Genomic DNA, 25,673 nt, shown 5'->3' with positions numbered 1-25,673 from the left:
GTTGTTGTAGAGATGAGGTCTCGCTATACTGCCCGGTCTGGTCTTGAACTCCTGCACTCAAGTGACCCTCCCAAAGCGTTGGGATTTGCAGCAGGCCACCACGCCTGGCCCAGCTTCACTTCTGAAGGATGATGCTGGGGATTCTTCCACAAGACAGGCCTTCTAGCCCAGTTTGGCTAAGCGAGTAATCGAGTTTGTTTCTATCAGACTCTGCTAAAACACAGTAGGCAGCAGGAGGGAAGAACTAACCCTCACCCAAGCCCTGGCACAACTGAGCCAGCCACGCAGAGATCACACATCCCAGAACAAGCAGGGCGTAGGCCTGTCTGAGGCATCTCCGCTCACCTGATCTGCCGGAGTACGTCTACTTTCACCCTCTTATATCCGCCGTAGTCCACGTATCGAATCTCCACTTCGTTGGTCTCCTCATAGGAGGCAACCACTTGGGCTCGCCACCAGGCCCCGTCCGCACCAGGGGCGGCACAGATGACCGTTACTGCAGGGTAGGGAGCAGAGTGTGTGGAACGCCTGGGCCAGGGCAGGGCACCAAGGGCCACCTGGCCACTACCCACCTCCCTGTGTTACCTCTCAGAGGCCTGCACCTCCACGATGCAGGGGACAGGAACAGCAACCGGCCCCAAGCAAAGCCTCCCCCAAGCCCAAGACCAGCCGAGGGAAGAACCTGGATGTGGGAAGTTCAGCCTAGCAAGTGTGCCGCCCCCGAGGCCATCCGGACTGAAAAGCATTCAGTCTAGATCCATTACTCCAAAACTTACTGGGACCCAAGAGGGACACAGATGAATAGGAATAAACCAAGTAAATATAGCACTCAGGGAACGGGGGCCAGGGCCAGCCTTACATTTAAAAGAAAGTCCTTGAAGAAATCAAGTGCAGCAGATCTCAGCATCCTCGTACCTAGGGTGTGCTCCAGCCCACAACTCAGATGGAGAGCTTGACCAGAAGGGGCCTCCTGGGCCTAAACCCCCTTCTTCTAGCCTTTGCCTCTGGAAGGTGCTGACAGCACCTGGGCAGCCACCCAGGATCAAGGGGTCACTAATCCACTGTGGGTCAGATGCAGATGAGACCAGGAGGTAAAGGTTCCCAGCAGCACCCCAACAGCTGCCCACGCTGGCCAGGATGAGGACCTGTGACATGAGGCTGACTGTGCTGGGTCCTGACCCTTAGAGAGAACCCCTGGCAGTTACCCCTCGGACTCCGGTTCAGTCTTTACTGCTGGGTTAAGGCAACTTTAGAGAAGCTGATAAAAACTAAGTCCTTATCCTTCCAAAAGGAAAAAATACACACAAAAGGCTACAGATCACTTCAGAAGGTTTTCTACTGCACTGAGTGACACCGCCATCCCCTGGTGAGGAATGGGTGATGTTCTGACATTTGATCCTCTCTGATAAGGACAACAAAGATAATAATGACAAAGGCTGGGCTCAGACCCCAGATCCTGCTCACTTGGGCAAGTCACTTGAGGCTCAGTTTTCTCATCTGTTAAATGGAGATGACCCAACACACTGCACAGGCTTGTGGGACTTGGGGATTTTTTTTATGGTAACCATTATATGCATCAAGTGCTTTATATGTAACACATACAGTATTCAACACTAATTCCTGGAACAAGTGGGTGTCACCCCCTTTAACAGATAATAAATAGGCGGCAGATACTATGACACTGGCTTTGAGAGAAAAAAAAGAAAAAATTAAAAAAAAAAAATGAGTGGCAGAGCTGGGATCTGAATCCCTGTGTCAAAACTCTACTCCAACATCCATTACTCTGCCAGCCAGTGGAAACCCCAGCTCCGCCTCGCCAGGAAACCCACCCCAGCTCCATAACAATGGCAAGAATTGAAGGATGCTGCTTCCATGAAGGATCGCAGAACAGCCTCCTCCTGATCAGGATCCAGGGCAGAAACGGCAACCCCAGGGGTCCCCCTTCCCGACCCCTCAGGGCACTGCTTACTTTCCACTGGGGTGGGCAAGGTGGGGATTCCAGGCTGAGAGTAACAGAGGTACATCTGCTGGTCGAGGCTGCGCAGTGCGTGGAAGGTAGGGTGTGTGTGCTGCTGCACGAACAGATGCCCGGCATTGACCTGGTTGACCACAATGACCTCCACGGTGATGCCATCAGGCAGCATGAGCTGTAGAGGGGAAGGGGGAGCGGCCACTGAAACGATCCTTCTTCTCTCATCTTCGAATAAGTCCCGAGACCCAAGGGCAAGTCTCTGGGCTGGCATATCTTTGAAAAGGGCAACTCAAGACAACATGGCACCCAGAAGGCAGAGGTTGAAGGACTGCTTTAACAACAGAAAGTGTTCCACAACCCTGTGGCCGTTGTCCTGCAATACCACGAGCAGCCATTAGGGGCAATCTCACCTCAGCACCAGGCAGGGAGGGTCCCACAGGTACTGGGCAACCAAGAAGCAACTGCGGAGGTAATGCTGGGCCTTGCACAGGCCTGAGCAGGGTCCACCTACCAGTGGTGCCCTCCCTCCCACTTCTGTTGATGAATCTATAAGACCCAGGGAGGGCAACATAGGAATGAGGTGGCCACTGAGAACAAGACTCCTGAAAATAAGCAGTAGGCAGGCCCCCAGGCCCTTTAGCCAACTCCTGTGGACTGGGAGACGACCCCAGGAGCCTATGGTCTGACAGCATCTACGCTGCCTTCCCAAGAGCAAACAGTGGCCTCAGGTCAGGTCCATGGTCAAGGTCTAGCAGAGTCTGCTTCCTATTTGCTCTCCCTCCTACTGCTTACCCTCCTGAGGTCAGGAGTTCAAGACCAGCCTGGCAAACATGGTGAAATCCCATCTCTACTAAAAACATAAAAATTAGCCGGGCATGGTGGAGCACATCTGTAATCCCAGCTACTCAGGAGGCTGGGGCAGGATAATCACTTGAACCTGGTGGGCAGAGGTTGCAGTGAGCCAAGATCATGCCACTGCACTCCAGACTGGGCAACAGAGTGAGACTCTGTCTCAAAAAAAAAAAAAAAAAAAAAAAAAAAAAAAGAGAGTGAGTCTAGGAGCGAGCCTCCTGGGAAAAAACTCTTGATTCAAGAGTAAAGCATAAAGTGGTATTCAGCCTACTCTCACATATCCACAGGAAAAATATATCCCAATCCTTTCCCTCCAGCCCATGGGCCTTTGCAAAGGGGAAGACACACAAAACTGAAATGCCTACCATCCTTAAAAAAAAAAAAAAAACACGAAGGAGGACAATTTCCTTGGAGCTACAGTCAGCCCATCTGTCCATCTGTGTAAAATGTAGTCAATAGTCTTTGGCCCACGGAATTCTGCAATTCTACTCCCAGTGAGATAAGACCCAACCAGGGCCAGTGGCACACTGCAGGATATGGGCGACGGCCCTGAGAGACCCTGCAGTCAGCAGCACACAGGGGCCCTGGAGATAGCAGCTCTTCCCTCTGCCAAACTCCTGGGGCAACCTCCAAAGAGTCACTGGGCTTCCAGGCCTGGTGGGGAGTATTCATTCTTCTTTGTAATTTAGGCATCTCCTGGGGAGGGGGAAGGGGAAGGAGATCCTTCACCAGGGCCACTGCTAAGGTCTGACTCAACCAGAAGAATGAACAAGCGCCATACAAACCCATGATTCTAGTCCCACCCAGGTCTCAGGTGTTGAATGGCAACCCTGGAAACACCCCATCTCCTGGTTGAACTACACCATCCTTTCTAAGCAAATGCCTAGAAAACTTAAAAGGTGCCCAGGGGGCAGAGCCAGGGAAAGTAATCCTCCCAAGTGTGGACCAAGAGGCCTCTGGTTTCCTGCCAGCGCTATCACCACCTAAGCCCTGTCCCCAGAACACAGTCCCACAGCAGAACTGACCAGTAGAGGCCAGAGAGGAGAGGGCACAGGCACCCATGTGCACTTGGCCTTCTTAGCCTGAGGTCTGGGGAGTTTCTTGTTTGGGGTAGGTTTAGGGGAAAGAGGCAAGAAGTCCGGATCACCCAGTAGCACCCTCACCCAGGATGTCATCGGCAGAGAAGGCAGCGCCAGGGAAGGCAATGGGGGAGCGTAGATATTGGTGAGGTTCAGCTCTTTGAACTTCTTCCCAATCAAGTTCAGCGCTTTGTCTACATGATGTTGAGAGCCTAAATAGTGGATGGGGGCAGGACATACAATCACTCTAAGAGGAAAGTAACACACACACTCACAAAAACACAGCCACAGACCCCACTCCACCGGACTTTGCATAGAGTTCAAGTGCATCTTTGAGGTACCAAAACACTTAAGCTCTGCTTTAGGAAGACAGGCATCTAAGCCTTTCAAATGATCCCTCTGCCATTATGATCCATGCTTTCCAGTGCAACAGGAAGAGGCAGGCAGCTGGGAAAATGCCAAAGGGGAATTGCACACAGGGCACTTCTGCTTTGAGAGAAGCCTTTATGGGGTGGTGGGCACAATGAACCCAGGACCCAGGCCCCACCCAACCAAGCACCCACACTTCTCCTGGCCAAAGATCAGAGTAGGGAGGGACCTGAGTCTCCTGCAGGCACCTGAAATGGGGGAAAGGCTACAGGGAAGACACCTAATGCTTCCCTCCCTGGGATGAGAAGCAGGGTTTCCTATTCCAAAAAGATAGCAATTGAAACTCAGATGCTATTCACTTCTATTTAATATTTCAGGTAAGAGGCAATACAAGCAGCAGATGCTACTGACCTTCTATGTGGCAGATCTGGACGCTCTGGGTGTAAGGCAGGGTTGAAATGTAGATCTTGGCACCAGATGTTTGCTTCAGAAAACTCACATAGCGCCCCTGCTTGCCAATTAGCCGACCGACTAAGTGCTTCCAGAAAGACAAAAAGAAATGAGAGGGTTAACGGGAAACCAATTCCCTGGACACCCAAAGACCTACTTCTGTTTTACACAAGATCATGCTCAAATATATTAGCTGTTACTATGTCAGCATTTGTTTTCCAGGACTATTCTAAGCACTTACATTTACTCATAGTACCTGTGAAACACAGATAACTTTATCACCATTCTGTAGATGGGGAAACAAGCCCAGAGAGGCTAAGGAACTACCTTAAGGTCACACAGCTGCTAACCAGGAAGTTGAACCAGGCAGTCTGGCTCCAGGACCAAGCAGTTGCCATTTCATCCCAACAATGTGGCCCAGACCCAGAAAGCTGCACAGGCAGCAGCATCTTCTCCTCTAAAACCCATGCTGAGAAGTTTCGCCAGCACACGGTTTCTCGATTTCTCGTGCCCCTCTCCCTCAAGTCTACTCAGATCCAAAGATAAAGGGGCTCGATTTGAAAATGAAGGTCTAAGAACCCTGGGCTCCTGCTAAGTGACAGCAGGCTGAAGCCTGCAGAGCAGGAGGCATGCAGAAGTGCCCAGTGCGCCAGAGTTCAAGGTAGATAGAAGCAGCCAAACTTAGCCCTTATGTAAGACGGGCTCTCACACAACCCCCAACGACCCCCTCCCGGAGGAGCTACTGGGGACATGGTCCATCCTCAGGCACAGCCTTTCTCTTCATGCCCTTTGTAACCGCTGAAGGAAAAGCAGGCAGGACGGATAATAGGGCCCCCCAGGGAGGAAACCACCAAGAGAGCTTGCAACCCAGGGTCAAAACAGCCACTCTGACCCAGAGTTCAGACCAAGCCAAGTCTCCACCTGAGCACAGAGCCCAGAGCCCTGGGAGAATGCGGTCTGACAAATTATTTCTGAGCCCCAGAGATAAACATCAAGATCAAGCTAATATGTTGTTAAGTTCTAATAGCAAGAAGCTCGAAACCACTTAAGCACTCAGGAATGGGGGACTGATGAAGTAAACCGACATCCACACAATGAATAATGCAGTTACAATTACATTTTCAAAGAATAACACACGAAAATTAAATTGTTAAATATTTAAAGTATTAATTAAAGCGACATCATCTCAGTTTTGTTTAAAAACCACAGGGTGCAAGATGAGAAGGAAATAAAAGTCTTTCACAGTCACTCTCAAGGGTAGGATTAGAGCTGATTTTTATTTTCTGCATATATTTCTATACTTTTCAAGTTCGCTAAAATACGGATTTATGCTTTGCTCGATTATAAAATACACTTTACTTTGGAGCACTTGAGCAGAGCTCAGTGAAGGGATTCTGGCTGGCCCCCACGGCCTTGGTGTTTTTTTTCCAAATAGATCTGAGCCCCAGAATATGCCAGAACCACCTCCAAGGGAGACACACAGGCCTGCGAGTTTGAGAAGTACAAGAATAAGATGCTCCTGGAGGCAGCTGGAGGAATTCCATATTGCAGGAAGCTCTCTGAGCCTTGGCAAAGTGTAGCGTGTCCTTTCCCTACAGCCTTTGGCTGACCCAGGGCTCCTTCTGGTTTACTGTCCCTCTCCCGGCCCCCTCCCCGAAGTCCAATGGCCCTGGCCCCAGGGAGCTTTGCGCTTACCACAGAACCAGCCTGGGGGACTCCGCCCCTACCTTTGGCACCTCGATCTCCCAGATGATGAGGTCGACCTTCTTAGGGTTGGAGCCTGCCTGGGCATTTTGGAAGCTCTCAGTCTTCTTGAGACTGCAACAGCTATCCACAGAATCCATGCTGTTCCTGTCAGAACCTGCAGGGGAGGAAGCAGCAGGCGCGCACACACACAGACCCCAGCTCAGAGCAGCCAGTAACCAAGAACTTCCCAAACTCACATTCCCAGGAGGCCCTGCCCCACACCCGCTCCTCAAGCTTGGCAGATGACTGTCAACTTACAGTCTAGAAGGCTCAGAACAACCCCAATGAAAGGAGGACTGGGGGTGTCGATACACCTAATTTTAGCCTGTCACTTACAGTCCCACTTGCTTAATTGGCAGCCGCACCCAGCCACAGCTGCTGGAGCAGAGACACAAGTGGTGAACTGGGAAGAGACAGACTGCGCCCAGGGAAGGGGAGCCCACAGGGCGGGGGAGGAGACATGCTTGAGTTCCACATGGTCCTGAGAGCCAGACCGATGGACCGCAAACACCCTGACACCCTTCCAACTATCCTATCCCCTCAGACCAAGGGTCGGTCTCCTGTCCCCAGGGCCCAGTCCCAGGGTCACAGGTACTGGCCTTCAGCCCAGCAGAGCTAGACAAAGTCCTCACTGGCCTACCTGAGGGCCCCATTCTTATACCTAGCGGGGACCTGCTCGTTCCTCTGCCATATGTGGACTAAAAAAGGAGAGTCTCCCTTCCCTTTGCTTAGGCCTGATTCGTGCCACTCTGAACACTCTTCGGGCTCAAATACTCCCTTGGTCAAAAGACTGAGCCAAAGCTCATGCCCAAGAAAACCCAATGGGAACAGACTCTGCTCCCGACCTGGGCTGTTCCACTCTCGCTCAAGAGTGTGCCAAAGGGACCGTCACAAAAAAGCGGGTCCAGATCAGCTCAAGAGAAGTGGTCCTGGCTTAAATATGGATGACTCAATCACTAGAAATAGATCACTCCTGAGAGTCTACCAATTAGGTTACCTTCCACATGGTTTCTCCAAACCCTGGGTATAATCCTTTGCCAAGTAACCCACACACTGGATGCAGAGAACTAAGGCCCAAGAGATCCTGCTCCCAGCTAAGGAAGAATCACCTTCAAAGTGACTTCCCCCCTTAACACTAGGCGCTTGGAACAGGATTCATGCAGGCAGAAGTACCCCTTCTGGGGGAAGACTGCTTGGCTAGCCTGCTGGAAGCATAACAGGCTGACAGCGGTTGGGGGTGGGGGCGGGGAGCTCTGCTCACTCACAGCGTCCAGCCTCTGTCCCACAGAATGGGACTGGCTAACACCTGCCATCCCAATGGCTCCCAGCAGTGGCTCAGAACCACACCAGGACGCTAGCAGGCTGCACTCAAAGGCCAGCTTCCAGCTCCCTCAGTGGGGTGGTCCCCGGTCCCCTCTCAGGTTCAACTTCCTCACACACAAAGCAGGGCTGACTTGAGGGTACATGCGAGGCACTAACCTGGCGCTTGGCACCCACCACATACTCATGGACAGTATTATCTCATTTCCACCCGCCATCCCTAAACCTCCCTGCCCATCACCACGGCTTAGGTTCAAGCCTAAACTCAGAAGACTTCAACAGGTCTGAGTGGCTACTACTATCCATCTAGAGCTGGCAGACAAGGCTGCGTGGCTTGTTAATTCAGCTGAGGGGCAGTAAGCAAAGGGAAACTCCTTTATTCTTAAAAAATAAATAAAATAAAAATCACCCATTTTAAGATGCAGTATTTTAAGAAACATTTAAACATCCCGAGATTAGGATGCATCATATAGGATCTTGCCTTCTATAATCATGACTGGCAGCACTTTTTTCTTTCCGAGGTACATGAAAACAGTAGTGTCTTAACAGCATCTTGGAGGGGACTAAATGTAGTGTGTGGTACAAACTAGATGTTGCTGAAAGTGATAAAATTCCCAATAAAGATTCCCAATCTTCCTGGAGCTGAAATGGGAGGGAATGGCTCCAGGACAAGCAAGTCAGAGAGCCACTCGGGATATTCGTGGCCTCTCTCCATGAGATAAATGAAAACACCCAGGGTGGCCGCAGAAGCAGGGTCAGGAGCTGCTGACCTGTAAGTTAGCGGTCTGAACTGTCTACGCTGGGGTCAGCACTCGAAAAACCCAGGACACCTCGTTATCAAAGTGCCCCGCTTTCCCGGGGGTGGAGCTGCAACTGCACAGAAAAAAAATGGCTGAGGCTTTCTGCAAAGGTGACAGCGACAACTCAGGAAGCTCGAGCCTCCCACAAGTATTCAAAGCTGTGGCCGTTCTTTGGGCACTTACCCTGTAAGAGCTTCTGGAGAAGGAAAGCAGGTGAAGACATGGGAACAAGCACATGATTAAAAGGAAATAAAAGCCATTCAGAACACTCACACCCATACCTGGCACTCAAGGGAAGTAAAGCTAAGGAGGCCTCTCCATTAAAACACACACACACACGCACACACAAAGAGGTTAGTGTTTAAAAAAGAAAAAAAATGGGCTGGGCATGGTGGCTCACACCTATAATCCCAGCACTCTGGGAGGCCGAAGGCGGAAGGATCACTTGAGCCCAGGAGTGCGAGACCAGCCTGGGCAACACAGGAAGACTCCATCTGCACCAAAATAATAATTTTTTTAAACAAAGAAAAAGAGGCACACTAATGTTAATCAGCGAGCCCAACTTGGCGCTAGTTCCTTGGGAAGGGCTCACAGGGGAAGGTCACCGGCTGAGGAACCAAGCTACAGCTCCCATGACTTGCGGTTTCAGGGCAATCTAACTCCTCAGTTACCCACCAGCTCTACGCTGTGTCCAGCTCTCTGCAGGGTGGGATAAACAGCTGAAGAGCACCATGACTTTGCTGCACAAGTAGCAGAAGGGAGAGGCAGCCTGGCGGCCTTTCTCCAAGGAATACTGGGAGCGCCCTATCCTCTAAATGAACCCGAGACCCTCCTACCTCCTGAATGATCTGCTTCCGCATCCATGGTCCATCCATCCTCAGCCCCCAAGTCTGACAACTCCCCCTTCAGCACCCCATTGCTGAAGGGCACAGTACTTTCTGGCAGTGGCGGGGTGATGGCCTTGTCCCTGGGGCTTGAGCTGGTCTCTGTGCAAGACTCTTCAAGCCCTGAAGTGCTGACAGAATCTGAGCAGTGTCCTGGGGAAGCCACCAAAGGGACACTTTGGCTGCTGTCTGACATGCAGGTGACACAGGTGGCATCTTCCACCAGGATGCCTGCCCGGTCCGGCGACTCTTCACTGGGGGTGGTCGGTGCCAGGCAGGGGGCCAGGGAGATGTGGTGTGCAGAGATCTTTGGCTTACCGTCCTTGGTGGGGCTGGACAGAGGGCTGTTCAGGCAGCTCACGTAGGTCTTTGGTGGTGGTGAGCCCTCTGCTGGTAGGCCTGGCAAGGGGAGGGCAGCATCCGGTGGGGCAGCAGCTGCCTCTGCTGTGGCAGGCTCCGCAGCGTCTGGGCCCAAGACAGTTTTCTGGTGAACTGGGACACAGCTCTCTTCCTTCTGCCCTTGGAGCTGACTGGCCTGATACACACGACCTGCAACCTTGCCCACCGTGGTGGCCAGCACCTGTTCGGTTGCTTCTGAGATCACTTGGGAGATTATCTGGAAGGCAGCCTGCTCAATCTCCTCATTTCTATCCAAGCTCTCCACATTTCTATCCAAGCTCTCCTCATTTCTATCCAAGCTCTCCTCATTTCTATCCAAGCTCTCCTCATTTCTATCCAAGCTCTCCTCATTTCTATCCAAGCTCTCCTCATTTCTGTCCAAGCTCTCCTCATTTCTACCCAAGCTCTCCTCATTTCTATCCAAGCTCTCCTCATTTCTACCCAAGCTCTCCTCATTTCTATCCAAGCTCTCCTCATTTCTACCCAAGCTCTCCTCATTTCTATCCAAGCTCTCCTCATTTCTACCCAAGCTCTCCTCATTTCTCTCTAAGCCCTCCTCATTTCTATCCAAGCTCTCCTCATTGCCCAGTTCTCCCTCGACACCTCTGTCCTGGGCTTTGGCGTCTGTGACTGGGGGTGCTGGCGCCGCATCGTCCTTTGCCAGCTCTGTGTGAGCCGACTCAATGAACCCACCTGGCAACTTCTCTGCTACATACTCTTCCTCCTGCACCGGCCCCACGACCTGGGATGAGCTGCTCTTCCCCTTATCTTCTTCCCCGTCTAAAGAGGCCAGGCTGGGGGCCTTGCTGTTCTCCAATTCCAAGACATGCTCCTGAGACAATAGAGCTTCTTCAAGCACCTTTTCCCTCAACACGGCATCACCGGTCCCTTCGGCCCCACCTGTCTCTCTTGCCCTCTCCCCAGAGCTACGCTTCTCTGTGGGGACTGCAGGGTAGCCTGGCTGGACCCTCCTTGGCACCCTGCTGAACAGGGAGTCTTGCTTACACACCTCAGCTGATTTGTGGGGGAATAGTACACCCTTTGGAGATGAAAGGGGGCACTCTAGAGAAATCGATTTGGCTTCGCCACCTGTCAGAGCTAGCTCCAGCTTTGTACTGTCGTCTCTGCGTGTTCCTGGTCGCGATCTCATGTCTGTGGTGTTAGGAAGAACGCCCGAGGACTCTGATCTTCGGCAAGGTGGGTGTGTCCGGAGCAATGCTGGGGGCTCTGCAGGCAGCTTGCTCACGGTGGACAGTTCCTTTTCCGGCAGCTCTGTGACACTGGGGGGTGTGGACACTACTTCGGTACAGACGTCTTCCACGGGGAGAGGTTCCTTGATGGCAGGGTCAGCCCTCAGCTGCACAGCACCAGCCTCCACCTGCCCATCATGGCTGCTGACATGGCCTTTTTTACGAGAGAAAAACCACCACCAGCCGAGGAGTGCCAGCATCCCAGGCAACGCCAAGGGGAAGAGCGAACGGAACTGGATTGCCATCCTGGAGGCTTGAAGTAATTACACCTGGGGAGAGCAGGAGAGCGGGGAGGAAGGATGTTACAGAGCCAGGTAGGAGGATACTGGCAACCACACATGCAAGACCGTCAACAGGGTAGGGCCGGAGCCATCTCCTCCGCCTTCCCTGCCCTCCAAGAGGAGCACACCTCTCAGCTCGTACCAGTCTACCCTCTGTGTGATCCACTGGGGGTCAGTGGCCAGGAAGAGGCATCTTCCCTTCCATGCTCCCCAACTCACGTACCTTCTTGAAACAAACCGAGCATTCTATTCTTTAACCCAAATCCCTCCCTTCATCACTTCATGATGCCAATTTCTCCCTATGTTTCCCAAAGGGGCTAGCTCGGCTCAGTGTGGCTCCGTTCTCTAAACTCACAGAACATTTTTATCTATCGAGTGGCATCGGAGCATTTCAAACCCCCATGGAATCCACATGTACATGGGTCCCTCATATCTACCCATGAGTCAGTGAAATGGAACTTTGTTACTCAGCAATTAGAGACGGTGAGAATGAAGGAGGAATAAAATTCCAAATGGCTAAGGAGATGCTCCAGGGTGAGGGACCAACACAGCAAACTGCAGCATGAAGGTCCAGGTCAGACTTGGAAGATTCAAGTACAGGCGGTCCCTGATCTTCCAAGGCTCAACTGAGAATTTTTCAACTTTACAATGCTGTGAAAACAATACCCATTCAGTGGCAACTATACTTCCAATTTTGGATTCTGATCTTTTCCTGGACTAGAGATAGGTGATGTGCTACTCTCTCGTGATGCTAGCTCCCAGTTATCCACTCTATCACAAGGGTGAACAATGAGCACTCCAGAGTGGACCATGTTGCTAGGTGATTTTGCCCAATTGTAGACTACTGTGAGTGTGCTCAGCTCGTGTAAAGTAGGCTAGGCTAAACTATGGTGTTCAGTAGGTTAGGTGCATTAGATGCATTTATTTTCGATTTACGCTATTTTCAGCTTATAATGGGTCTACCAGGATGTAACTCCATTGTAAGCTGAGGAGCATCTGTACCATCGTGGGGTCAGTGAGGGTGTCCTAGGGCCCCACTGCGTAGTCTGGACTTTATCCTGCAGACAACAGAGAACCAGCATAGGTCTGCAAGGCACACACATCAAATTGTTTCTAGAAGGCAATTCTGGGAACAGGATGAAAAGTGCATCGAGGCTGGGTGCAGTGGCTCACACCTGAAGCCTGAAATCCCAGCACTTTGGGAGGCAGAGCTAGGCAGATCACCTAAGGCCAGAAGTTCGAGACTAGCCTGGGCAACACGGTGAAACCCTGTCTCTACTAAAAATGCAAAAATTAGCTGGGCATGGTGGCAGGCGCCTGTAATCCCAGCTACTCAGGAGGCTGAGGCAGGAGAATTGCTTGAACCCGGGGGGCGGAGGTTGCAGTGAGCCGAGATCAAGACTCCATCTCAAAAAAGGAAAGTGAAGTATATCGAGCAGAAGGAACCTAGAAACCTAAGTCAGTTAAGTCTAAGCAAGGAGGAACGGTAAGAGCCTAGAAGAAGGCAACAGACATGTAAAGGGGATAGAAAACTCAATTTTTCCTCATCTATAAGACGGGGACACATCTCTTAATGGATGGTTGGTATAAGGATTAGCTGAGATATAGAAAGTTCTTTGCAAAGCAGAGTTAACACTCATTAAAGGTATATGACAGGCTTATTCTAGGACACTTACATTCAATGCTTCCTATGCCAGCAAACTTTAAATCTCTCTGCCAAAGTAATGTCTTTTTAAAACCAAAAATCCTTGAACTGACAAGCTGAATTACACCTTATTTGGGTTTGTTTTCTTTCAGAGATAACAAATGTATGTGTTTTAACAACTCATATTGGTTTGACTTATATTGTTTTCTGGCAGAACCAGAACATCAGTACTTTTAAAAGTTCCCTGAGGGGTTCTACTTTCCAGCCAAGGCTGGGAACCACTACTCTAGGACTCTGCTTCTGGAAGTGCGATCCATGTACCAGAAGTCCTGAATATTGCCTAGGATCTTGCTAGAAATGCAGTACCCCAGTCTCACCTCAGACCTGCATTTTAACAAGACCCTAGGGGACTGAGAAGGACCTTACAGTTTGTGAAGGAATGCTAAGAGGTGTGTTCTGCCCCTAAAGTGATGAAGTGGGGGCAGTGGTAGTGACCTTCTGGTCACCTCCATTTGAAAGTCCCTATATCTTTAAAGATAAACTTTCTTGCTGATATTTGAAGCAGCAGCAATGATAGCATTTGAAGCACAATGCAGGGTTAGGCAGTGGCCAGGGCTAAGGCTTTACATCAATTCCTCAGGGAGGAAATTTAGTGCTACCGTTTTGTTTCACATTCAAACACAGAACCTTGCTAGATTGTTTTCCTTTTATCTCGCTGTTGTCCAGGCTGGAGTGCAGTGGTGTGATCTTGGCTCATTACAACCTCTGCCTCCAGGTTCATGCAGTTCTCCTGCCTTAGCCTCCAGAGTAGCTGGGTCTACAGGCGCCTACCACCACACCTGGCTAATTTTTGTATTTTTGGTAGAGATGGGGTTTCACCATGTTGGCTAGGCTGGAACTCCAGACCTCAGGTGATCCGCCAGCCGGCCTCCCAAAGTGCTGGGATGACAGGCCACAGCGCCCAGCCAAATGTATTACTATCTTAAAGGTTAAAATAGCTCAAGGAGGCTGGGTGCGGTGGCTGAGGCCTATAATCCTAGCACTTTCAGAGGCTGAGGCAGGTGGATCACGAGGTCAGGAGATCAAGATTTTTCTACTAAAAATAAAAAAAAAAAAAAAAAAAAAAAAAGAGAGCCGGCGTTGTGGCAGGAGCCTGTAGTCCCAGCTACTCGGGAGGCTGAGCAGGAGAATCACTTGAACCCGGGAGGCAGAGGTTGCAGTGAGCCGAGATAGCGCCACTGAAGTCCAGTCTGGGTGACAGAGTGAGACTCAAAAAAAAAAAAAAAAAAAAGCTCAAGGCATACAGCCAAGGGATGGGTACCTAAATTCTCTTCCACGTTAAATCTGGAACCCATTATTCTAGAACTGTGGGGAAGAGGCACTATATGGGCCAAGAAAAGGGGAAGTCTGTACTACCTTTCCGGAAAGCCTTATGATAGCTCTTAAAAGCTCATAACCACATCCTACAAATCTGAAATCCCACACTTGGCATCTTCAAATTAAAAAAAAAAACAAAAAACAAAACCACAACAAAGAAAAATCCACAAAACCAAGTGCCTGTGATCCCAGCTACTTGAAGAGGCAGAGATAGGAGGCTCGCTGAAGTCCAGGAGTTGCCACCAGCCTGGGCAACATAGTGAGACTAGTCCCTTAAAAATTTTTTTTTCAAAATGTTTTTAACCCACATACCTCCGCATAGGCAGAGGTCTATAGAAGAATGCCCGCTGAGGCATCATTTGAAACAAAATTGGGATTAACAAACATTTCAGGGGAATCACTGGTAGGTAGATTATGGAATCCATGGACATACCGATGTTACAAAAAGAAGTTGATCTCATGTGCCGACATGGAAAAAATCACCTGGATACGTAAAACAAGAAGGTACAGACCACCATGTGTATGGAATGTCTATGTTCACATAATCCCATGGAAAAACCGGGAAGGACACACAACAAGCCATTCAGTTGTAGGAGAGGGGAAGTTTCTGCACACTGATCTTGTATCCTGCAAACTTGCTGAACTCACTAATTCTAACCATTTAGTAGATTTCCTTGGGATTTCTCACCTACAGATAAAGAGTCTTACTTCCTCCTTTTGGGAGGAGAGATTTTTAATTTCTTTCACAACTGTTCTCCAACTTGGCTTCACCTTAGCATCATCTGGTAAGCTTTTAAAAGCCCAAGGCCAAGGCAGCAGCAGCCCTATTAAATCAGAATCTTAGAGTGAGACCCCAGTGGCAGGGTTTTTTTTTTAAACCAAGGTGATTACAACGTGCAGTCAAGTTTGAGAATCACTGTTCTGAGGCCGGGTGTGGTGGTTCACACCCAAAATCCCAGCACTTTGGGAGGCTGGGGTTGGGGGTGGTGGTGGAGCGGCAAATCGCTTGAGGCCAGGAGTTTGAGACCAGCCTGGGCAACATGTGAAAGAAACCCTGTCTCTAAAAAAAAAAAAAATTAGCCAGGTGTTATAGTTCCAGCTGCTCCAGAGGCTGCGGCAGGAGGATCACTTGAGCCAGGGAGGCGGAGGTTGCAGTGAGCTGAGATCATGCCACTGCACTTGCAACAGAGTGAGACCCCATCCTGGGGGGAAAAAAGAAAATCACTGTCCTCTAACAACCTGCCCACATCCAAAAAAGTGGTAATGACGGGAGATTTGCCTTGTATTTGCTTTGTGTTCAATTGTCTTTCAAATAAAAGAGTAAAGACAGAGAAGTCTCCCTAAACCTATTCTGGTTTGGGGGCTGCCCAATAAAAATAATTTTATTTTATTTATTGAGATGGGAGTTTTGCTCTCGTTGGCCAGGCTGGAGTGCAATGGCGTGATCTCAGCTCACCGCAACCTCCGCCTCCCAGGTTTAAGTGATTCTTGTGCCTCAGCCTCCTGAGTACCTGACATTACAGGCATGCGCCACCATGCCCAGCTAATTTTGTATTTTTAGTAGAGACAGGGTTTCTCCATGTTGGTCTGGCTGGAAAAAATAATTAAAAAAAAAAAAGAGTAAGGACAGTTTGAGACGGGAAAGTGGCTATGAGGAAAGGCTGCAACGGATAGGGGAGTGTGCCCATGGCCTGCTGTCAGGAGATCAAATCCTACCCAACAGGGCACATGCCAGCAGGAAGAGGAGCGGAGTCTAAACCCAGGTTTTCATCTGGTCAGTTTGTTTGTTTGTTTACTTATTTATTTATTTAAGACAGTCTTGCTCTGTGGCCCAAGCTGGAGTGCAGTGGGCATGATCTCGGCTTAGAGCAACCTCTACCTCCTAGGTTCAAGTGATTCTCCCACCTCAGCCTCCCAAGTAGCTGGGATTACAGGCACACGCCACCATGCCTGGCTAATGTTTGTGTGTGTGTGTGTGTGTGTGTGTCTGTGTGTGTGTGTGTGTGTTTTTAGCAGAGATGGAGTTTCACACCATGTTGGCCAGGATGGTCTCGAACTCCTGACCTCAAGTGATCCACCCACCTTGGCCTCAAAAACTGCTGGGATTATAGGTGTGAGCCACCGCACCTGGCCAGGTCAGTATATTTAGATTGTGATTCCTTATTAACTAGGCAATCCCATTTCACCCAGATTTATAGCTGTGACTCCCACAGCAATTATCTGATCTCAGGAAAAAGATTAAATGGGATGGGGTAGAGAGGAAGAAAAAAATCCTAACAGCTACCCCACCGGGGGCCAGTTCTCCTTATTTTACATATCAAGGGCCCAAGGCCACAGACTCTAATTGGCTGTCTGCTCAAAACACAAACCACCTCTCAAGATGGCTGGGAGAAGCCCCACCCCTTTAGAACTAAAAGTTGATCCCAAGGGGTCCTGCCTGTCTCCAGCAGTTAGTTGCTGGTCCCACACCACACCACCACACCCAGCCTCCCAAGATCCCATAAGGGGGCTATACTACAGTGAGGTAGAGACCCAACACTCAAAGCACGCACCTCTGCCCTGGCTTTGGTCCTGTACCCTGGGCCACCCATACCCAGTCCCCAGCGCCTTCTGTCACTAGGCTCCCTGCACTTCACCTGCCCTGTTCTCAGTCCTCAGACAGAATGCACAGAATCACCACTGCAGGCCACAACACCCATCTCTGCCTGCTGCTCTGTAGCTTACCGGGACACCACCATTAGCCCTCCCAGCCCAGCTTGTTCCCCAGAGACTGAGGCTCTAAGCCCTCAGACTACCACCTCTAGAGTCACCCCTATAGTCACTGGAGCTACTGAAGAATTGATGCCTGGGAAACATGGTTTCTACAACATTTCCAAGCCAGGGAAGGCTTCCTAGAAGGCACTGAATACTGCTACCCACTTCACCCAACCCACAGAATCCAGGATGTCCCACCTAAATTCCCAGTGCCCATCACTCCCCAGCCTTCAGCCCGCACTCTGGACTAGAGCCAGAGACCCAAGACTGAGCAATCAGGAACCAGGTGTCACTGCCTCTATGCAGTGAGTGGCTCAAGATAAAGCCCTTCTCACACTATTGCCTCCAGGAACAGGAACTACCTGGCTTGAAGCGCTCCACCAGCACTTGAGAACAGAGATTACCAGATCCCCAAAGAGCAGAGTGGAAGATGTGTTTTTTTCCTTGCTACCAGGGAACTATGCTTAGAGATGTGAACCATCCTCCAACAAGAACAGAGCCAAGAGACCCTGGGATCAGCAGGCCTTGGCTGGGTCTCACTCAGGGCGCCCATTGCCAGAAGACACCTCACAGATGCCCCTCCACCAGCCCCCACTTCCCACTAGTCAAGAAGTCAGCTAGGCTAGGTGCGGTGGCTCACGCCTGTAATCCCAGCACTTTGGGAGGCCGAGGCGGGCAAATCATGAGATCAGGAGATCAAGACCATCCTGGCTAATACAGTGAAACCCCGTCTCTACTAAAAATACAAAAAAAAATTAGTCGGGCTTGGTGGCGGGCACCTGTAGTCCCAGCTACTCGGGAGGCTGAGGCAGGAGAATGGCATGAACCTGGGAGGCGGAGCTTGCAGTGAGCTGAGATCGCACCACTGCAGTCCAGCCTGGGCAACAGAGCGAGACTCCGTCTCAAAAAAAAAAAAAAAAAAATCAGCTAGCCCCTCACTCCCTCACCCCTGAGCCACTCTCACCTCAGTCAAATAGACTTCTTGGGAATTGGTAAGATGCCATTTTGCCCAATTTACGTGGTCCGATAGGCCTACAAGAGGTGATATAAAATGCATCAGCCTCTCCTGAATGCCCAGATAGTGCCACCTTCTCATACATACACACACCCCTTCAGCCTTACAAGGCTCTTCTGACATCTTCCTTCCCGCACTGGGCCAGACTCTTCGGAGTTGCTCTCTTTGCCCTGAGGTGTTTGTTTTTGTAAACCTGAACTTCTCAACATTTAAGTGGTTTCACAGTAGTCCCCAAAGCCTTCCTACTCACAAGCTAATCAAAGGCTGGCTCCTCCCCCAGGCCCAGGACTAAGGGCAGACCCGTCTGCAGTCAGAGAAAAGCCTCCCAGAAGGATGCTGCAGAGCCCTGCCCTAGGGTTGGTGGGGAGGACACTCTGTCATTTTGAATCTGTTGGAATTAAATAGCTGCCTGCTTATTTTTAGCAGGTCCATTTGCCTGGGAATAGATGCATACTGGCTAGTTGCCAAGTGGCCACACAGAGCTGAAGTTAGGCACGTGCTACAGCCACAGGCCTCAGCATTCATCTGCTCACTCCAGGTTCCAAAGGATCTCTTCTTTCTCCAGGGAGGTACCTGCAGCTTCTCAGAACAGCCCTCAGAAAAGTAATGGCCTCACTCTCAACTCAGCTGACAAACCTGGTAACTGCAGGCTACAGCCTTCTGCTAAACAAGAAAACAAATCCCTGGCAATGGTACAAAGAGTGTTGGTCCCAGTGACTAAGCCAATTTGGCTGCAGTTACTGCAAAAAGAGCCGCATGTAACTGATGGGAAAGTCCACCATAAAAACAACAGCTTAGGAGCCAAGTGCCCAACAAGCCCAAATTGGGCTTGGGCCTGGTCAGTGAAGCCACATCCACTTTGCGTTCTGAATGAACATTTACATTGGAATCTGAACATTTCTTCCATTATTCCAGTGTTCACTGACAAAGGCTGTCCCCGGCTGTTCGACCAATAGGAAGGAGCCTGCCCAAGACACTCCACCTCCAGAGTGCCCAGCTCATTAAGTTCCTGCTGAGGGACTCTTCCCCTTGAAGGGGGTCTTCCAAGGGCAGGGAATCAGAACCTAAAGCCCAGCACTTCAGCCACTGCATTCAGAGAATGACAGCAGACTGTGGCCAGGCAGAGGCATACTCCCTTCCATGGGAGTTTGGTGGAGGAAAATCACAAACTTGGAGTTCTCCACAAGATTCCAAAAGCACCTCTTGACTTGTATCAGATGCATTTACCTATTTCCTCATCAGGTCACAGTTACTCACTTTGCTCATTCATTCAAATATGTTTAAGTTGCTACAAGCAGCAGATTCTGATCACCAGAAGCACACGATTCTGATGGAAGAATCAATCTCTCTCACTCACTCACACACACAGCCCTGTGCCACAAGCAGCTGAGAAGTGGCCAAAGGGAGCCCAGGAAGGCTTTCTCAAAGAGGGCCAGGATTTCCTTAGGCTGCAACGGGTGGGTAGGGAGGGGGACAGGACACAAATTGAGGTTCTAATATCTTTGGGCATGGGAGGGAACAGTGAGTCCCAGAGTAAAACAGGAACAAATCCTAGGAGCTGAAGTGCTGGTCAAGCGAGACAAAGAGTTTGACCTTCGCCACAGGAGCCATAGTCGCAGCAGTTGCAACATGGTAAAGTAGAGTACGTCACAAGAGGTAAAGGTCTGGGTGACCCTCAAGAGTGACTGCTATCCAATACTGGCAGCCACTTAGTCATGGGAGGTTACTGAGCACTTGAAATGTGACCAGTGTGACTAGGGCACTGAATTCTACTTCAGGTTAATTTAGCTTGAACTCTCTACCTGCAGCTGGCAGCTACCTACTGGACAATGCAGCTCTAAAGGGTGTTCCCAGAAGGCCCCAACCAACAGGAGGGCTGGATACATGCTGCAGCCTCCAACACCTACCTTGCTGGGTAGTGCTCAGTTCTGCCACCAAGGGTGGGGGCGATGGTAGGCCTGGGCTGTGCACCCTCAGCAGCATGGCTGGGCCAGGAATCAGAGTGCTGGAGCCATGGCTCAGGTGTTGGTCCCGGCCCAGCCTCAGTGCTCACAGGACTGTTACCTTCATCCTTAGGGGCCTGTGTAAGTCACAGTAAGCTATGACTTCATGTGGGTACCCTAGAGATCCCAAATTAGCTCACAGTGGGGCTGTGAGGTCCTGTCCAGGACTGTCTCCCACCCTCCATTATGATGGCCCATAGAGAAGCCAGGGGACCAGCACCACCAGACCAGCACACTTTGGGGTGCTTCTGCCCTTCCATGTAGAGCAGCTGTCAGGAATTCGGGACACTTTTCCAGCCCAATTCACAGGAGGAAGGCCAGAAGGCCAGAGGCTTAACCCAGCAGTGTCTGAGCACCTGCTTGGCAAAGCCTTCTATGGCCAAAATGGAAACCTTGAATCCACTACCAGGAGCTCTAGGTAAGACAAGCCAAAAGCCAGAAACACCATCTCTGGACATGGCCTCAAATTAAGAGCTCCTCCAGTCCAACTAAAAGTTAAACTAACTCCTGCTCTGGAAAACTTAGTACCCAAGGGTGAACTGCCCAGTCTCCTCCTGCTCTGCTGGCCACATCCATGGCAGATATAAGTCACATGCCTCTTTTCGTGAAGGAAAAATCATCAGCACCTCCTACACAAAGGTCTTCCTAATCATTTGGGGGGTAGGGGTGTGGATTTTAAAACTTTGAAAACTATGTCACTCTCACCTTGCCCCTCACCTCTGGCCTTGACAACCATCTTGCTTTACAAGTGAATTCTGACAGGTTTCTAAAGATGGTCACAACACAGGTGCCAGGAATGCCTTCCTGGGCACATGGAGTTCCCGCCCATGACCACAGAAGACGTTACACAAAACTGCCCAAAAGGTACGCAATGGCAATCTGACAACGACTTTACTTAAAAGCCAGTAAAGACATCAGAAAAGATGTTGGTGTGCAGCAAAAAAACCCTTCACAGCTCCTCACATGGGCAAAACCAAAGAGGTAAGACCCTGATCTTCCTAATGGCAGACAGTGAAATACGACCACCCCAGAAATCACATAAAAGCATAGAAGGTAATTCCTATTCAACAAATAATTACTGGCACTCACAGGGAAAAGCATGGTGGGACACAAATTAATCAGGCAAGGCATTGCCCTCGAGGCACTTTCAGTCTGGGTGGGGAGTAGTGGAGACGAGGGCAGAAGAAAAAAAAAAAAAAGCCCAAACAGGTCACCACGGTAGCTCACGCCTGCAATCCCCAACACTTTGGGAGGATTGCTTGAGGCCAGGAGCTCAAAACCAGCCTGGGCAATATAGTGAGACCTTGTATCTACAAAAAAAAAATTTTTTTTAATTACCCAGGCATAGTGGCGCACATCTGTAGTCCCAACTACTCGAGAGGCTGAGGTGGGAGAATTGCTTGAATCCAGGAGGCAGAGGTTGCAGTGAGCCGAGATCGCACCACTGCACTCCAGCCTGGGCGACAGAGTGATACCTTGTCTCAAAAAACAAGCAATGACCTTTTCTCCAGTGGGCTTGTTACTGCCACTCTCTGCTACTGACCAACTGAAAGTTTTGTCCCTTCCCAGGGACAGGGAAGTGCCCTGTTAGGGGTGAAGAAGGAACAGAAAATGGGGTGCCAGTGTCCTCAGACTAGAATGTTCTAGTATCTTGGGGTAGGAATGAGAGGATATAAGCCTGAATGCCAGCATTATGGGAGCCAAGGAGAGTTGGGATGCCCCATTCAATATATAGACTTTCATTCAAGACCCATCTTCAGCCAGGCACGATGGCTCACACCTGTAATCCCAACACTTTGGGAAGTTGGAAGATTACTTAAGCCCAGGAGTTCGAGACTAGCCTGGGCAACATGGTGAGACCTCATTTCTACAAAAAAAAATTTAAAAGAATTAGTCGGGCATAGTAGTACATGCCTCTTGTCCCAGCTACTCAGCAGGCTGAGGTGGGAGGATCACTCGAGCCCAGGAAATCAAGGCTGCAGTGAGCTATGATGGCATCACTGCACTCCAGCCTGGGGGACGGTGAGAGCTGTCTTTTTTAAAAAAAAAAAAAAAGGGGGGGGACCCATTTTCACCACTACCTGGTACCCAAATCCAGATCCCCACATTTATAACTTCTCTAAAAAGTGAAGTCAGACCTTCTGCTGGCCTGGCCTGGCGGAAGGGCTCCATGGGCCTAGTTGTCTGCTGACTTCAGCCACCCAACTGAAGGCCCAATCCATGCCTTCAAAGGTGCCTGTCCCTGCATGGATCGGCTGGCTTCTTGTGGGCCACAAACCACGCACACCTTCTCAGCAAGCTACTGAACGATGGGCTCCCCCAAGACAAGGAAATCAACCAAAAAAGGAGGGGCACTGGATCCAGAAATGAGACAAGAGAAGGGGAGAGGGAATTCCAAGGCTGAAGGGGAAGCAGAGCCAGGGAAAAGAGATGTGCCCAGGAGCAACGTGGAACTGTTGCGAGCACCTGTTATGTGGAGCCACAGTGAGAGCCACTTTCCCCCAATGACAGGCGTTCCACAGCAACGGTGGAGGCTGGGAGGTGGTCAGGGAACTGGTGAGAGAGACAGAAAATTAAGCAAAAGAAACTAAGGAAATTAACTAGGAGGGGAGAAGAAGAAAATGAAGGAAAAGAAGAAATATGGGAAACTAAAAACCTTGCAGCCATAAACAAGGTTCATATTATAATAACGTATATTCTGAATAGCAACTTGACCAAAACTTGGGCTATCTCTACACTGGGAGGATGAGGGAAGAAAAAAGCACAGGAACGAGCTAAATCCTATCTCCCACAGCAGAAAAACAAATCAGATAATAATCCTTAAAAAGAAAGAAAATAATACTACTGACAATGATGGGGACAGCTGGAAGAACTGAAAGCAATGGGGGTGGGGGGCAGTGGGCAAAGGACTGTCCTTTCAAGCCTTGTACACAGTCAAAAGCCAAATCTTTCTACAAGTAATGTTTTGATAGAAAACACATTATTAAGCTACATACAAGTAGCAATGCGTGCTCTATTACCACACAGCTTTATGTTTCTTATTAACCATCCTAAATTTGCATTAATGTCAACTCATCTGTGTACAAACTTGTAAGGCCTTATTTTCCTATAATAATTGATGCCAATTTTGCTTCAGAGACCCCCAACTGCCCAGCTGACATAATAGTAATATCAAAAAGAGAGCATGCTTATTGACAGGTTAGACCCCTCTGGAAGCAAGGCACTGAGGGCTAGCCAGCATCAGATGGCTGGACCTCTCAGGGCCAGTCATTTAACAAAGAGTTTAACACGCACTGTGAGCCAAGTTCGCTGGGCACATAAGGGAAAGAGATCCCTCAGGAAGCAAAGGTGGAAGGAAGGGTAGAGAGTCAAATTATAGGTAAGATACTGCAAAGATTCAGCGACTTAAATATAAAGACCTGCAGCCTCTCTCAACTGATTGAGAGAACTGAACCCTAAGGCTGCCCTTGCATGTGATGAATTACCTATATCCCTGTGCGTGTAGCAGGGCACCAGCTGGGAGAGTTGAGGAATGGTCACCTAGTCCTTTTCTGTGTGCTGTGGTTGGAATGAGAAAGGCTGGATGGAGCACCTGGAAGGGGAAGCTGCAGACAGAATGAGGCGGGAATGCCTCTTGGAAGAGGTGGCATCAGAACTGGAACACTTGAGAACTGTGCCAAGATCTGGGGGAAGGCAGGAGGAGAGCGGGGAGAAAGTTCCAGGCAGGAAGAACATGTGCCAAAGTCCTAAGGCAGGAACAGGCTTGGCTGACTCAAGAGGTAGCAAGAGGGGAGGTGAAGATGAGGTCAGAGCATGGCTCTCAGAGAAAGGGCTCTCCAACATCGCTGCGCGGAAGGCCAGTGGGACTCGCAAGAACCCCAAGGGATACGGTCCACCAAACTCTCTCCAGGGGGAAAATGATGTGCCTGAAGAGCCAAGGGACTTTAGTTCTTAATTAATAAGCAGAAGCTGCTTCCAGACTTGATTCCTGAAACAGGATGCCTCTGTGGCTGGTAGCATGACAGGTACACTGTGTAGGTAAACAGGGGCTTGCTTTTACCTTTAAGTTCGCAGCGAATACACTTGCCAGGAAGCCCTGCGGCCACACCACACATTAGCCTTACAGAGCCACCACTAAGGGTAAGCGGTAGTAAGCCCCCCCTTACTCTCAGGCTCCCTCAAAGGAACCTGTTCCAAGAAGGCAGTCCAGCCCCAGGAGGCGGACACACACAGCCTACGTAAGCCCTTGCCACTTCTTTGAATCAGACTTTGCAAAAAAACAACCTTGCTCTCCAGCCAACAGAAACCATAGGCAACAGAGGGCCTTATAAGGCTTGAAGCTTTCTTAATCAGAAACAGATAGATGGGCTGGAGTTAACAGCTCCAAGTTAGAGGGAAGGAGGAACTGAAAAGGAGAGAAGAAAGGGTGGCCTAGGGAACCAGCAAGCTTGCTGGTCAAACTGCTTTTTCATCCCTCTTCAGCTTCTGTGGCATGACAGTAAAGAATTCTCACTGGGGGTCTATGGCCATGCCTCCTTTCATGTTTGCATTTTGGTTTAAGCCAGAGGAATCAGACTGCCCACCAATCCACACTATTAGAGAGTCTTTACTGCCCATTTAGTGGCCGGCCCTTAAGCTGGGCAACTTCACACAAAAATGAAGTTATGGGGCCAGGCACGGTGGTTCACACCTGTAATCTCAGCACTTTGGGAGACCAACATGGAATGATCACTTGAGCCTAGGAATCTTGAGATGGGTCTGGGCAAGGTGATGAGACCCCATCGCTACAAAAAAATTTTTTTTAATTAGCCAGGCATCATGATGTGCACCTATAGTCCCGGGTACTTGGGAGGCTGAGGCAGGAGGATCCCTTGAACCCAGGAATTCAAGGCAGCAGTGAGCCATGATCAAGCCACTGTACTCTAGCCTGGGTTTTAAAGCAAGACCTCGTCTCTAAATAAATAAATAAATAATGTTTTTAATGGGGTTATGTGGTTTCCTGAGAAATTGGCTGCCGGGGCAACAAGGGGTCCTCACTCCCCAGGCAGCAGTCTGACACCTAGCTCCCCAGCTCCCTGGGCTGCCTCAGTCACATGCCTGCCTGCACCAGCAGGCAGGCTGGGCCCCTGCCACAGATCCAGAATAGAAAAGGCAGCCCTGGAGACCTCTTAAGCAGCCACCCCCTCCACACACCCCTTGGCAGCTTCCAGGGTGGCTTTATTCTCCTCTCTCTCCTGACGAGGCGGTGGCAGCAGAGACAGCAGCAGCTTTGGCACCAGGACCTGTCCCGTACACTGCAGCCACATGCACTTGGCCCTCCTAAAGGATGCCACCCTGCTAAAAATAGCACCAGCACATGCTTGGCCAGGTGAGCCACACCAAAGCCAAAGGACAAAGCAGGGAGGTTATTTGCAGCACGGCCTTTTCTCCCACAGACAGCTAAAGGCACAGCTGAGTGTGGGTCTCCCTCCAAGGCA

At 50.1% G+C, this 25,673-nt stretch overlaps 1 protein-coding gene across 5 annotated transcripts in view; it reads right to left on the bottom strand.

The window, feature by feature from the left end:
• The window catches only part of AKAP1 (A-kinase anchoring protein 1), a 36,427-nt gene that overhangs the window by 4,735 nt on the left and 6,019 nt on the right, over nucleotides 1-25,673 (bottom strand). For 3 of the 5 annotated variants that reach the window (XM_030827183.1, XM_030827186.1, XM_030827184.1), the window contains exons 2-8: nucleotides 10,454-11,390; nucleotides 9,425-10,390; nucleotides 6,450-6,583; nucleotides 4,684-4,810; nucleotides 3,988-4,115; nucleotides 1,970-2,147; nucleotides 346-496 (exon numbers count right to left, since the gene is read on the bottom strand). In XM_030827183.1, the coding sequence (XP_030683043.1) occupies nucleotides 346-496; nucleotides 1,970-2,147; nucleotides 3,988-4,115; nucleotides 4,684-4,810; nucleotides 6,450-6,583; nucleotides 9,425-10,390; nucleotides 10,454-11,366 (2,597 nt within the window). In that variant the 5' untranslated portion in view covers nucleotides 11,367-11,390. Of the gene's footprint in view, nucleotides 1-345; nucleotides 497-1,969; nucleotides 2,148-3,987; nucleotides 4,116-4,683; nucleotides 4,811-6,449; nucleotides 6,584-9,424; nucleotides 10,391-10,453; nucleotides 12,525-25,673 lie in introns of those variants that run through there. The other 2 variants (XM_030827187.1, XM_030827185.1) reach the window with 2 other exon arrangements.

This window comes from Nomascus leucogenys, chromosome 14 (assembly GCF_006542625.1).
Source record: "Nomascus leucogenys isolate Asia chromosome 14, Asia_NLE_v1, whole genome shotgun sequence".
In the NCBI taxonomy this organism is placed as follows: Eukaryota; Metazoa; Chordata; class Mammalia; order Primates; family Hylobatidae; genus Nomascus; species Nomascus leucogenys.
Note: the sequence above shows the minus strand (reverse complement) of the source record. Positions and strands in the feature narration are given on the sequence as shown.